The following is a 14639-nucleotide window of genomic DNA, read 5'->3' as shown; positions in this document are numbered from 1 at the left end:
AGCATTCTCTCCTCCACCACCTCCTCCAGGGTGACAAGTTTAGAGCCGACAGCAGACTCTGCCTTTCTGATCAGTTTCCTCAGTCTGTTGGCGTCCTTTGCCTTGATGCCCGCACCCCAGGACACTGCAGCAAAGAAGATGGCGCTCGCCACCACAGACTGATAAAACATCTGCAGCATCTTATTGCAGACGTGAAAGGACCTGAGCCTCCTTAAGAAGTAAAGCCGGCTCTGCCCCTTCTTGTAAATGGCGTCTGTGTTGGTGGACCAGTCCAGCTTATTGTTAAGTGTGACTCCTAAATATTTGTATATTTGTCCACTGAGTCCACATCTGTCCCATTGATGCAGACAGGAGAGGGCAGAGGCTTTTTCCTCCTAAAGTCCACCACCATCTCTCTCGTCTTCGCCACGTTCAGTAGTAGATGGTTCTCCCCACACCACCTCACAAAGCGGTCCACCAGGTCCCTGTACTCCGCCTCCATCCCCCCCTCCACACATCCCACAATGGCTGTGTCATCAGAGAATTTCTGCAGATGACACGATTCAGTGCAGTACTTAAAGTCTGATGTGTATGTGGTGAAGAGGAAGGGAGACAGCACAGTTCCCTGGGGGGCCCCAATGTTACTGATCAGACGATCAGACACACAGCTCTGTAACCTCACAAACTGCGGTCTGCCCGTCAGATAGTCGTCTACCCAGGCGACGAGGGGAGCACTCACCCACATGTCCAGCAGTTTGGCCTTCAGCAGTCCAGGCTGAATGGTGTTAAAGGCGCTGGAGAAGTCGAATAAATGCAGGTTTTTAGCTAATTTTCAGTTTTCACAGAATAATTGCGTTAAATTTCCACAACATGATGACACTAACAGTACCAGGAATGTTTGTTTATTGTCATTAGGGTGGAAACTGTGGCTATATATACTTTCTTGGAGTGTCCTGCTCTCTGGATGATAACTGGGATGAAACTGCTGGTGTGTGGTCGGACTGGGAGAAGTGCGTTGAGTCTCGATAGCAATCTTTGCACAGTGTGGAAAAATGCTAAATGTCTCTGTGAAATGAAGATGTCATACTTTCACGGACAAACTTCATAAAAGTTTTGTGGAGTTTTGCATCTTAAAGGTTTTTTGTAGCATCTTACGGTTCCCACAGATTCGTAGTTGAAGTTTTATGAAATTTGAGAAATGTGCCACAGTCTGCACTCTAGAGTGACAATGTCAGACTTTCTCTCAGGATTATTAAAACATCAAAGAAAATTAATGATAATAATAATATGTTTTATTTAAAAGCGCCTTTCAAAACACCCAAGGACACTGTACAAAGGAACATTAAAATAGTTTAAAAACCAATATGTACAAAACAAATAGTAAACCTGAATCTGAAGCTATGAGAAGGCCGTTGGAGATTTTGAGGCATGCTGTTTCAGTACTGTGAAGGGGACGGAAACCGGATTGAAACTGCTCATAAATATTGTTGGTGATAAGATGGTTATGAAGTTGAGAAGCAACAGACTTTTCGAGGATTTTGGAAATGAAGGATAAATTGGAAATTGGACGAAGGTTATTGAAATTAGTGGGGTCCAAGCCAGGTTTTTTCAAGATAGGTGTAACTGTAGCGGTTTTAAGTGCAAGAGGGACGGTTCCAGTGAATGGTGTTGGTGATGAGGGGAAAAAGTGGGGAGAGGCAGGTTTTAACAAGAGCTGTAGGGATTGGATCGAGCTGACAGGTAGAGGGTTTGGATTTGAGGATAGATTCAGTGATGGCTTGGACGGAGGGGTGAATAAAACTGGAGAATGTGGTTATAGGAGATGAGTAGGGGGCGGTGAAGTCCACTCCAGAGACTGCAGCTCCCCACGAGGCCAGATGTTGGTGAATGTCGGAGATTTTGGAGACAAAGAAAGACATGAGTGAGTTACAGAAGTCAGTGGATTGCATGTGGTGGGGAAGAGAGCCAGGCGGCTTTGTAATATTGGTGAGGAGAGAGAAGAGAGTTCTGGAGTTGTGTTGATTGGACTGAATGACACCAGAGTAGTAAGCAGATTTAGTTATAGAGAGACTGTCCTTGTATAGCATTACATGGTTATTGTACATTTCTTTGTGTATAGTGAGTCCAGTTTTGTTATATACTCGTTCCAGTTGTCATCCTTGGGATTTGAGCTGACGGAGGGCAGGAGTGAATCAGGGAGCTGAGCAGGTGAAAGAGATGGATCTGGTTTTCAGTGGAGCATGAGTATTCAGAAGAGTATGGAGATTGTTGTTGTAGTGGGAAACCAGGTCATCAGGTGAGCTGTTGGCATGTGGACTGGGAAAATTGATAATTTCAGAAGAAAAAGTCTCAATGTTGATGTCCTTAACTCTACGGGATGAGATGGTCCGGGGGAGAATGATTCTGGACAGAAGGAGGTTGACATTGAAAGTAATGAGTCTATGGTCGGTGTACGGGAGCGTATGAGGTTTACAGTCGAAGGGGGTGATACCAGAGCAGTCTACTTTGTAGACAAGATGATAAGTTTTTGGAGAGAGCATCACTGTTATTGTCCATATGAATATTAAAGTCACCAAGAATAATTGTGTTTGATGTCAGAGATGAGAAAAGTGTAAGGAGATTGGAGAAGTCATTTATAAAGTCCTTATTATGTTTTGGAGGACGGTAGATGGTAGCAACAATTGTAGGAGAGGGTCCAGGCAGCAGTGAGGTAGAGTACTCGAACGAGGAGAACACGGGAGCAGCAGGGACAGGCACGACTTTCCAACTCTCGCGGTGTAACATCGCGAGACCTCAGCCTCTGCCACACGCGCGAGGCAGGCAGGTGTAAACAAACCCCGGCGGTGCTGACTCGTTAAGTGATGCAAAGTCATTTGGCTGCTGCCAAGCTTCAGTCAGGCACAAGAAGTCTAGCTTTCGATCCACAAGAACATCTTGGATCAGATGTCCTTTGCTGTTGAGAGAGCGGATGTTAAGGAAGCCGAAGCTGACGGTGGTGGAATTGTTCTTGGCCGCAGGGTTATCCGACCTAAGCAGGCTGGCCAGGACACTGTGATTAACACCGCGGCCTGCAGTACGGGGATGACGGCAAGTAGTGGACCAAGTTGATTTTATGGAGTAAGAGTCATTGTACAGGAGCTTACCGCCCGATCCGCGGTGAATGTATCTTCGACGGGGCTGAAAGGCGATGTCCGGGTGGATGTCAAGACCAGGTGGTGGCTGTAGAGTGCAGGTGTGGTGCCGAAGTTTTAAAAGTTCAGCAGCAGAATACTGGAGGAGTGCGCCTGCTTGCAGGTGGACAAGCGACACGAGGAACCAGCCGACAGCAAACCAGCGAATGGTCTGTAGAATAAACATCGCTTCTTGTGAAGAGAGATGCGAGCCCAGGTAGGAATCTGTCGGAAAATAATTTAAAATTTACCAGTGAGCCAGCGTTCACTCAACCGGAAATTCCCAGTTTCTTTTACTGTCAATGTCCAAGTTATACTTCAGAACATTTTTCTTTACCTGACGTGACCATCACTGAGTTTTTTTCTCAAAGGTCACCCATCACTGACTCCACTTAATTTCCAGGTCAGTTTTAAGCCATGTGTGATAAAAACTAGGATATCCCTGAGGATAATAAAATTACCTCCGAGTGCTCAGCAGACAGCCACGCTTCAGCTAGGTTGCTGAAACCTGAGCCTGTGTGCCGTTTAGGGTCTCTCTAAATGAGAAAAGACATCGTCGTCATAGCAACGGTAAAATCCTCAGAAGACACCGTCGTCATAGCAACGGTGACAGTCAGACTCAGTTCTGTGTGTCTTACTGGAATCATGCGCACACCCACGTTAATGTGAACTATGGTAAGGGTTAATCACACGGCTCCATGACGGCAGAACTCTGCTTCTGGTTTGAAAAACAGCCCGTCTGTTTTGAGATTTTCTCATTTTTTGTCTCCACCAGAAACGGAAATGTTGAAGATGAAAAGGGAGTTGGAGTTGGTAACATCAGAGAACGATGAGAAGGTAGGACGTCCGTCGGTGGCATGGTGGCAGCTTGGACCGACTCAAACAGTCATGACTTTTTGTTTCTCTACAGGAAAGAAAGATTAAAGCGCTGGAGGAGTCGCTCATGCAGTGCCAGAAAGTCCAGGAGCTGGTCAACGGTCAGAGGACTCCTCCGTTTTCATATGACTTAGTAACCCATGTTATGATTTGCTTATTGTAAAATAAACTTTTCACACATAAGAGATTAAAACTGATGTTTGTTTTTTCCATCAAATCTTTGTGTGAAACAGTTTTTACTGCCATAAAAGTCATTATTTCATCAGACTTGTGGTTTAGTGCATGACTGCTGTCCTCTTGTAGAGAAGCTGAAGGAGGATGACTACGATGACATCCCCGATGACTCCCTGGTTTCCATGGAGGTCGATCAGCTCATCCTGGAGTTGGACGGCGAAGCAGGAAGGAGCTCTGGTGAGGTAAACACAACCTCTGACAGGATGAATCCCAGACTTCCTGCAGAACAGCTCAGCCTCCCACTCTGATTAATAAGAACCAGCAGATGCTCTGAATTCAGACTTTTTAAATGTTCTGCAGTCAGGACAGCATGTCCAGCTCATCATGTTTCTCTCAGTCTATTCCATGTATAGCTGTGCTCTCTGAGATGAACGAACTGGACCGAGAACGACGGCTACAAGCAGCTCAAAGGTAAAATAACACATCTGATTTTCATTCGCTCCAGAGGGGAATTACTTTCATGACAGTTCAGCATAACATATGAGACCGAACCTCTCGGGCATTTTTAGGTTCTCAAATCATTGTAGAAGCAGAATCAGCTGTTTGGTATTAGCAAAGAACCCACATACTCTACTCTGCTGCTCATCCCACACACAGTTTCCTCACAAATGTGGAATAAACAAGTTTTCCAGATTTAATACTAGGAAGCACCAAATGCTAATTTGCTGACTTACAGTCATAGTTTAGGAAGGTTGCTGGTGGTACCCTCGAAGAGAGGTCTGTTCATGTAGATTTCTGCTGAATCGCTAGTTTCCCGCCATGTTTAGTGCAGCAGGATGATAGTTTTATACGTTTAGGTCCCATTTAGAGTAAAAATAAAGTGAAGAAGCTTGTGTTTGGAGCCTCCACTCGCTTTTAAGAACAGTTTTATTGTAAAACCAACAAATCTAAGTAACAAGCCTGTGTTAGTGAAGCTGTCTTCAAAAAGGCCCGGTCCATACTGTTCTTTCTGAGAAAGCTTCATTCTTTTGATGTGAGCAGGAGGCTCCTGTCTGTCTTTTATCAGGGGATTGTGGCCAGTGTCTTGTTTTATGCTGTACTTTGTTGGGGTGGGAGCATCACTATGGAGAACAAAAAAAAATGAACAAACTGATTAAAAAGGCCAGCTCAGTGGTGGGGCTGAGCCTGGACTCTGTGGACATTATTGTGGACAAGAGGATGAGGACCAAACTAAGAACTGTTCTGTCTCTCACAGACCATCCTCTCCACAGCGTTTTTAGTGAACATAAGAGCTCTTTTAGTGGGCGAATGGTGATGCCTCGGTGTTCAACTGAACGCTTAAGAAAGTCTTTTGTTCCTGCTGCTGTGCGCTTTTATAATGAGCACTTTTTATGAAATATGGTTGTTTGTGTTGCACTGATGTTGTAATGGTGTGTAGCAGAGTCTGTTAATGTAGTGTTTATGTTGTCTGTTTTTTATTTGTGTGTAAAGCGTCCTTGGCAATTTAGTTTCCCCCCACAGGATTAATAAAGCTATCTATCTGTCTATCTGTCTGTCTGTCTGTCCGTCCCCGTCCGTCCGTCCGTCCTTCCTCTATCCATCGATCCATCGTCCGGCCAACTAGCCAGCAAGAGTCCAACAGATACTTAAAATTAGCGTTTTGTCATGTTACTGCTGCAGAAGTCTCGTTGGTGGACTTGCTCCATCAAAGAGGCTTTTAGTGCTTGTAAAACGGGGGCACATGTAGCTCGTGGGGTACTTGGAGACACTCCAGGGGTATATAACTTGTGTTTTCTATCTTAGCTAGTAGATGTGACTTCAGTTTGTATGATGAGCTGAGTCAGTTCAGGTGGTCAGTTACATATAAGTAGAAATGTACACGTATGTGCTTGTAAAAAAACTCTAAGTTGTAATGCATGTAAATCAGTCATATGTGATATAATTGAATATGTACATAGAACATAAAATAAGTTAAAAAAAAATTATATAGATACAAATATCTAGAAATTTAGATATGAAAAATAGTAAATTTATCGGTATATTGATTTCAAATATATCAAATTGATATATTTTATTAATAAATTTTTAAAATATTAAATAAATGGAATTTATATAGGGGTACTGGGGGTACCATGTTGACAGCCGTGTGAGAACCACTGGGACGTACGAAGGAAACAGGACCTGCCGCGCTCTGAGTGCTCGGTGTCTGTACTGGAGTTTACTAGCAGAGCTGCTGTTCTGACTGTGGACGTGACTCTTCAGCTGCTGTAATTCCTTACTTCACCGTCATTTGTTTTTATTTCAGCTCTGTAGAGAAGCCGGAGCCGGGCAGCTCAGACCAGGTAAGACCAGGCTGAGTATGTCATTGTGGGGTTGGAGTCATGTTTCAGAATTGTTATTGTAGCGTTTTCTTCGCTGTCTGAGGCCACTCTGACTCTTGTCCTGGATTTCTCCTCGCAGGCAAAGACTAAAGCTGCTCCTGCTCCCTCTCCTAACAAAGGAAGCTCAAGTGAAGGAATCTTTGGCGGTAAGAAGGCTCGCGCCTCATTCGGCCGAGGCTTCTTTAAGCTACGTGGAGGCAAACAGACGGCCAGCGCCCCAAACCTCGGTCAGATTTCTGCTCTGAATAAAGCACGTTCAGATCTGTATGTTTTCTTGTCTCTGTAAAGTGGATGTGATCTTTTCTACAGCTGAGACGGAGCGTAAAGGCACCGAGCACCTCGACTTGGCCGGTGTTCCTCCACAGAAATCCAGAAATGCTGCTCCTCTGCCGGCGTCTCCAGAAACCAAGAAGAAGTCCAAAGGCTTACGTAGATTTTTCGGCAGGTGAGACATAAACGTTGAAAATGACGGTGAAGTAATGGTGCAGGCTTTTCTGGGCTCATGGTGGTTTTTTCTGGTAGGCTGAAGAGGAGCCACTCCACCTCTTTTAATCTGGACGATGAAGCAGAGATGGAGTTCCGGAGGGGCGGAGTCAGAGCCACTGCCGGCCCCCGCCTCGGCTGGTCGCAGGAAACAAAACACAAGTTGGTGTTCTTAAAACTCCAAAAAACAAAATAACCGAGCGGAACGTTTAAACCCGGACAGACGGATTCATTTCAGTGGTTTTCTCACCAAAAGTGGCTGCAGGACTGTTTTCCTCCAGATGGTAACCACGCTGGCTGCTTCTTCCTGCAGGTTTTACTCGAATGATGTCCAGTCGGTTCCTCTAAACTGGAAGCTCACATTCTTCATCCTTCTAGGTCCTCAGGGACTTTTTGGTCCTTTCGGGCCTTTTTTCCCTCATATGGGTTCATTTTTAAGAGAGCTTATTTTGAATTGATTTGAATTTTTCACATTTACTGACCTTTCAAGTCATTAGAGGGCAGAAAAGTCTAAAAACCTAACTGTTAACCTTACAGATTCATATTTTTTTGTCGAGTCTATCACTCAACCACAGTCCTAGTTAAAGGTATCAAGAATGCCAGTCTTCTTAATAAATGAAACACACCAAAAATAGTCGTTTTCCAAAAGAAAAGAACATATTTAGGAGCTAATAAAATAATAATGCAGAGCTGCCAGACATGCATGTTATTCCACATGAAACTATGACTTTGTGTGATCATACTGGCTTTTAAAGGCTTACCAGATTTACTTGTTTTTGGTTGGGCCTGAAATTAAGTGAAACATTTAATTTTTATAGCAGTTCTTGGGACTTATTTTGTCCTACAGACCCAACAAGTTAGTAAATTAGAAATCTGACACTGTAAACAATAATAAGTGAATTATAAATAAATATTAGTAATTTTAAGGCTGGTTAAATAAAATCCCAACACCAAATATCTGTGATCTGAACCCAGGCAGATCATGTGATCAAAGGTTGAAATAATGTAGAGAATGACACGGTCAGAATGTCCGATTAGGACAGAAGTTACGTGATATTTTGGAGAGGACGTTTTACCCTCTGAGCCGACCCAGGAGGGTTGGCGTGTTTTCCGACATGTTTTTTCATGGTGAAGGAAATTGTGTCTTTCAGCTCCGTGGACGCTCCTTTCTCTCGCTGGAGTAGAGATGAGGTCTGTCTTTGGCTCCATGAGCAGGGCCTCGGCTTTTATGTTGCTCTGGGCCAAAACTGGATCAGATCGGGCCAGACGCTGCTGCAGGCATCGCAACATGACCTAGAGAAGGTAGGAGCTGGTCCAAACAGAAAAGCACTTGTATTCCTTAAAAGAAATCCTTCAAATGAAGCTGGCGCCTTTTAAACTGAAACGTGAGAAAGCAGCAGGTGCAGATCACATGGTCCTCCTGACATTCCTCTGGTTTCCTCCTCAGGAGCTGGGCATGAAGCAGCCTCTCCACAGGAAGAAGCTGCAGCTCGCCTTGCAGGCTCTCAGCTCAGAGGATGATGATCTGAAAGGCAAACTGGACCATAACTGGGTGACCAGTGAGTGACAGCTTCTCTCATGTCACATGTCAGGTCCTGCCATGCTCTGATTGATGACTGTTGTTTTCAGGATGGCTCGACGACATTGGCCTCCCGCAATACAAAAGCAGCTTTGATGAAGCTCGAGTGGATGGACGGATGCTGCACTACATGACCGTGGTGAGCTGCAACTCTTTAACCCTGGTTGCCCTGATTGCTGCTGATGGCCCGGGTCTCTGGGCTGCCCTAGTCTGCCTCTAGCCTCCGTGGGGGCGTGGCCTCATCTCTGATCCTCCTCATTCCTCATCCTCTGCATGCTGACTCAGCACTGAGGTGTCCAGTGGGTTTATGCACTAACAGATGCTTTGGTTCATGAGTGTGTGTTTCTGGTTCTTTAGTTGTTGTTGCTGTCTTGGTTATGTTTTTTTTAGGAACTCCTGATGATTGTCTGCTTAGTTTACCTGTAAAAGCTGTAGGAAATTCTCTGTTGTGTTTCTGTACAGGTGTATCTGCTGGATCTTTGTCTCCTCTTCCTTTTTTTTACTTACTTTTTACTTCTCTTCATTATTTCCTTTTTTCTGTCCCCTTGGTCAGGTCCTGCAAGATTACATGAATGCCATAATTCAAAATAAATAAGATAAAATGATATATTTAAAAAAATAAATACATACGTAATAAATCAGATGATCAAGAGCAGCCTTTTACCCATAAAGCTCCTTTGTGTGTGCATGCAACTGTGTGTGAAAGACTAACTTTTTTATTTCTATGTTATCTACTTTGGTGTGTGAGGGCTTGTTTTATTTTTAATAAGCATGAATTGCTTTTTTATCATGTAAAGCACTTTGTGTTGCCTTTGGCATGAAAAAGTGCATCAAGGCAAGGCAGTTTATTTGTATATCATATTTTATGTTCAGGACAATTCAAAGTGCTTTACATAAAACAAAAGCATTACAGATATTTAGAAATAGTAAAAGGCATCAACACATAATGACAATAAAATAATAAATTACATTAAAATGATTAAAAGCAAGATAAGTTAAAAAAGGTTAACATGCAGATTTCATGCATAGGCGCATGAGAAAAGAAATGTTTTTAACCTGGATTTAAAAATGTCTACATTTGGGGAAAGTTTAATCTCCACTGACAGTTTGTTCCACTTGTTTGCAGCATAACAACTAAATGCTGCTTCTCCATGTTTAGTCTGGACTCTGGTCTGGACTAGTTGACCAGAGTCTTTGGATCTAAGAGCTCTGCTAGGTTTATATTCTCTGAACATATCACAGATGTATTCTGGGCCTAAACCATTCTGGGATGTAAACAATCAGAAGGGTTTTAAAATCTATTCTGTGACTGACTGGAAAACAGTGTAAAGATTTTAAAACTGGTGTGATGTGTTCAGATCTCTTAGTCCTGGTTAAAACTCTAGCAGCAGCGTTTTGGATGAGCTGCAGATGTTTAATGCTCTTTTTCGGAAGTCCTGTTAAAGACCAGTACAGTAATCCAGCCTACTGGGGATGAATGCATGGATGAGTTTCTCCTGGTCTTTCTGGGAGACTAAACTTTTAATTCTGTTGATGTTTCTGAGCTGGTAAAAAGATTCTTAGTGAAGCTTTGATGTGGCTGCTGAAAGTCAGGTCTGAGTCTATCAACACTCCAAGGTTACCAACTTGGTCGGCGATTTTAAGAGCCCGAGTCTCCAGGTGTTTGCCAATGCTGACCCTCTTCTCTTTGCTACCAAACAGAATAATCTCAGTTTTGTCTTCATTTAATTGTAGAAAATTCTCCATTTCCAGGTGTTTATTTGCTCCAGACTCTGACACAATAAGTCTTTTGGACTGCAGTCATCTGGTGACAGAGACATAAAGTTGTGTATCGTCAGCATAACTTTGATAATTAATGCTAAAGTTCTGTAATATTTGGCCCAAAAGGAGCATATACAAGTTGAACAGAAGAGGTCCAAAGACTGACCCCTGGGGGACTCCACAAGTCATGGCCACTCACTCAGATTCATAGCTGCTGATTGTAACAAAATAACTCCGGCCTTCTAAATATGATCTGAACCAGTTAAGAACCGCTCCAGAAAGTCCAACCCACTTTTCCAGCCTGTGTAACAGGATTCTTTGATCTACAGTATCAAATGCAGCACTGAGATCCAACAGAACCAGGACTGATACTTGACCAGAACCAGGACTGATACTAGACCAGAATCAGTATTCAACCTAGTGTCATTTACCACTGTGACCAGAGCTGTTTCAGGGCTGTGATGAGGTCGGAAGCCGGACTGAAATTTATCAAGATTTCCACTTTCATTTAAAAAGTCATGAAGCTGGTGAAATACAACTTTTTCAATAATCTTGGAAATAAAAGAGGTTAGAGACGGTCTATAGTTGTTCATTATAGAGGCGTCTAGAGTCCTTTTCTTTAGGAGGCTTAATAGCAGCTATCTTTAGTGACTTGGGAAAAATGCCTGATGCCAGCGAGCTGTTAACTATCAGTAGGAAATCACTTTCTACTGAGGTAAAAACTGGTTTTAAAAAGTTGGATGGTATCATGTCCAGAGTGCATGTTGTTGATTTCAAATGCCAAACTGTTCCTTGTAGAATTTTTTAAATCAGTCATTTTAAATTGCGACATAACATCAGAATTATTTCCAGGTTTTAGACACAGACTAGTTTTCTTGTTTGACTGTGTGGAAATAATATTTTGCTTAATTTTTTTTTTCTTTTTGGCTAAAAAAGTTGGCAAATTGGTTGCATTTCTCAATGGAAAGGAGCTCTGGGCTTATCTGTGTAGGAGGATTAGTAAGTTTTTCAATCATAGCAAACAGAGTGCGAGAATTGTTGACATTCCTGTTAATCATTCCAGATAAAAGCAGCTCTCTGGCCTTCACAGCTCATTGTTATAGTTACGCAGGCTTTGTTTCTACAGCTCAGAGTGAATTTGAAGTTTATTTTTCTGCCATTTCCGCTCAGTTTTTCTGCATTCTCTTTTTAGAATGGTACCTTTATTGTACCATTTGTTGTCTATTGCGTGTCTTCTGCTGCTGTTGCGCTGCAATTTCCCCGCTGTGGGACAAATAAAGGTTATCTGAATCTGAATCTGAATTAGGCTGGTGACCACAGTGGTGTTTCTCCATGGTGTTTTCTGTTTGCTCAGGTTGCTCTTGATTCTTATCGGTGCAACAGCATCCATTACATTCAAGACTTTCAGATTGAAATGATCCAGGAGTCCATCAACTGACTCTGCTCTGGTTGTTGGTAACAAAGCTATGGCCTCCACAAACTTAGCACTTGTTCTTTCATTAATGTACCTCTTCCTAACCGAGGAGCAGGTTGGTTGTACATTCTGACTGATCAGTAAATCAAACAAAATACAAAAATGACAGACAAGGCCGAGTCAGCGACCACAACAGAAGAAATACCAACACCCTGAAATAACCAGGTCCAGAATGTGACCTCGAATGTGGGTCGGTTCTTTTACATGTTGCCACAAACCAAACATCCAATATGGAAGAAAATTCCTTTACTTGTCATGTTATCTATGTGAATGTTAAAACCCCCAGTTATGATGAAATGGTTAAAATCAGTAGAGATAACTGACAATAATTCAGAAAATTCATCAATAAAATTTACACAGTGTCCTGGACGTCTGTAGATGATTAGAAATAGGATTTTAGGAATGCCCCTTAAAATAAAACTAAGATATTCAAAAGAAGTAAAATCACCAAATGAAATCTCTTTACACTGGAATGAGTCTTTAAATAAGGCAGCTTCTCCTCCCCCTTTCCTCCCGTTTCCACATTTATTCATAAAACTAAAATGAGGGGGGGTGTTTCATTAAGAACTGTAGCACTTGTGTCTTCTGTTCACCACGTTTCTGTCAGAAAAGAAAATCTAAACTGTGAGAAATGATGAAGTCATTAATTAACAGTGACTTGTTGGACAGAGATCTAACATTTAGTACAGCAGCTTTATGAAGTTTCCTCTGGTCTCTGTTGTATTCTGAGTTATACAAGGTACAGTTAACCGATTAGATCCATTCACCCCACAAACTGACCGTGTTCGATTCCTTATTTTACTAACACAGGAATCCTATTGGGTCCAGGCTCGATCTCAGAACAGCTGTCAATAGTAGCAGAACTACAGCAAGGACCCTGAACACATCATGGCATGTTATCTTTGTTGTGAATTCTGCTGCTTCTCTGTGAACCTCCTGCACATCCTCCCGTGCCCTGCTCTGCCAGGACAGATGATCTAAGAGGAGGATGAGGAGGGGGAGCCCTGTATTTCTTGGTAGATGGTGGTCGCTGGAGTCCGGTCCGGGATAGAGACATCCTTTTAAGACCTTGGGTGATGTGGAGAAGAGGGTCTGGTGAGGGGGGAGAGCTGGGAGTTGATCGCCTCTCTGCTGTGTCCTTCGCTCTTATCTGTACACTCATGTTTGGGTTTGCCGTCCCAACAGCATGATGCAAGTGTGCACCAAGTAATCTGCATCCAGTTAGATTTGGATGCACACCATCAGGTCTGAATCGCTCCTTACAGTTCCAAAAGGTATTGACGTTATCAATGAACTTTATCCCATAGGTGATACATGCGTTTGATAACCATGTGTTCAGGCCAAGAAGTCTACTGAAAAGTTCAATTCCTTTACCCGCTTCATAAAAATAAAGTTTGATTTGATCAGCGGCGCCTCTGAGCACTAATCACTTCTATTATCACCACCTTCCCAGGACCGGTGGTGTGTATCTCTGTGGGTAAACTGTGATGGATAGCTGCCCTTTAGCTGATCTATGGAGGTTCTCCAGACATTTCTATCCTGTCCAGGAGGTTTACAATCCAGCCACTAAATGTAGTTTTATTCAGAGACTCTATCTGGTAAATCCACAGTGATCCATAATAACAGCATTATTTATCACATTTCATCCTAAAAACATCACCATCTCTACTATGTTGCTAAGAGACCTCTATTTAGACCTGGACATGATGATGAAGCCACTTCCTGTCAGACTTTCCACCAATCAGAGAGCTTAGATTGACGGTAACGTCCAATCAGGAGCAGCCAAAGATCAACCAGTGAGCAGGAAGTTCTATGTGTGTGTGTGAGAAAAGAAGAAAAATAATGCTCCTCGATGGCTGGAATAAAACGAAGAAGACGTTTCTGATGCACGGTGGCGCCACAAAGCAGCTGAGCTGGAGTTGGTTTAGTGAGGATAGCAGGTAAATAGTAGCAGGAATAACTGGAAATGAGGAAAAAGTGGAAACATGGAAATAGTTTCTGTTGTGTGTTTGTTTCAATAACAATATTTTTTCTCCTGAAAGCCAAGACTTGAGAGAACGATGAGATGAGAAAAGGCTTGGTCACTGTTGATCTGTGTGTTATTTCTACAAAGTTCTGTTAGTAATAAATTCTGCTTTCTTCTTCTGGTCGACCTTTATGCTGCTACATCTATTCATACATTGATTTTACATCATTTTACCTCCCAATCTGACAGCTGGGAAACATCATGTCTGATGCTGGCTGGGGTTAAAAGGTTGAACTTCTACATGCAGCTTTACATAAAAAAAACTAAACCAAACAGAAACCAAATGTAGGAAAAACTGTCATTCGGTTTTTAGGGTTACACCTGCTGGTGTTGCTTTTAAGCTCTAGTAAAAGGTGACCTCAGTTCTCTGATGCTGAATTATTGACGGAACCTGTTTTCCAGGAGGACCTGCTGTCCCTGAAAGTGGGCAGCGTTCTTCATCATCTCAGCATCAAGAGAGCCATTCAAGTCCTGCGTCTCAACTTCTATGACCCCAGCTGCCTCCGACGGCGACCCTCTGATGAGGTGTTGAACAATTCACAACACACTCCTTTATTTTATTTATTTAGTTTGCCTTTCTTAGAAATGTGGTTTTTCTGTTTGCTGTCACTAGAACAACATCACGCCAGCTGAGATCTCCCAGTGGACCAACCACAGGGTGATGGAGTGGCTGCGCTCCGTGGATCTGGCAGAGTACGCCCCCAACCTGAGGGGTAGCGGAGTTCATGGAGGGCTG

General features: G+C 43.0%; 1 protein-coding gene across 4 annotated transcripts in view; it reads left to right on the top strand.

Moving 5' to 3' along the window:
- LOC121634540 (liprin-beta-1-like) overlaps positions 1-14639 on the top strand; it is a 57507-nt gene that overhangs the window by 37626 nt on the left and 5242 nt on the right. For all 4 annotated transcript variants that reach the window (XM_041977242.1, XM_041977243.1, XM_041977240.1 and 1 more), the window contains 13 exons: positions 3925-3986; positions 4060-4126; positions 4329-4441; positions 4597-4670; positions 6505-6541; positions 6660-6807; positions 6890-7025; positions 7103-7225; positions 8215-8365; positions 8511-8622; positions 8693-8781; positions 14306-14428; positions 14517-14639. The exon at positions 14517-14639 is cut by the window's right edge and continues 3 nt beyond it. In XM_041977242.1, coding sequence (XP_041833176.1) covers positions 3925-3986; positions 4060-4126; positions 4329-4441; positions 4597-4670; positions 6505-6541; positions 6660-6807; positions 6890-7025; positions 7103-7225; positions 8215-8365; positions 8511-8622; positions 8693-8781; positions 14306-14428; positions 14517-14639 — 1358 coding nt within the window. The remainder of the gene's footprint in view (positions 1-3924; positions 3987-4059; positions 4127-4328; positions 4442-4596; positions 4671-6504; positions 6542-6659; positions 6808-6889; positions 7026-7102; positions 7226-8214; positions 8366-8510; positions 8623-8692; positions 8782-14305; positions 14429-14516) is intronic.

This window comes from Melanotaenia boesemani, chromosome 23 (genome assembly GCF_017639745.1).
Source record: "Melanotaenia boesemani isolate fMelBoe1 chromosome 23, fMelBoe1.pri, whole genome shotgun sequence".
Taxonomy (NCBI): Eukaryota; Metazoa; Chordata; class Actinopteri; order Atheriniformes; family Melanotaeniidae; genus Melanotaenia; species Melanotaenia boesemani.
Note: the sequence above shows the minus strand (reverse complement) of the source record. Positions and strands in the feature narration are given on the sequence as shown.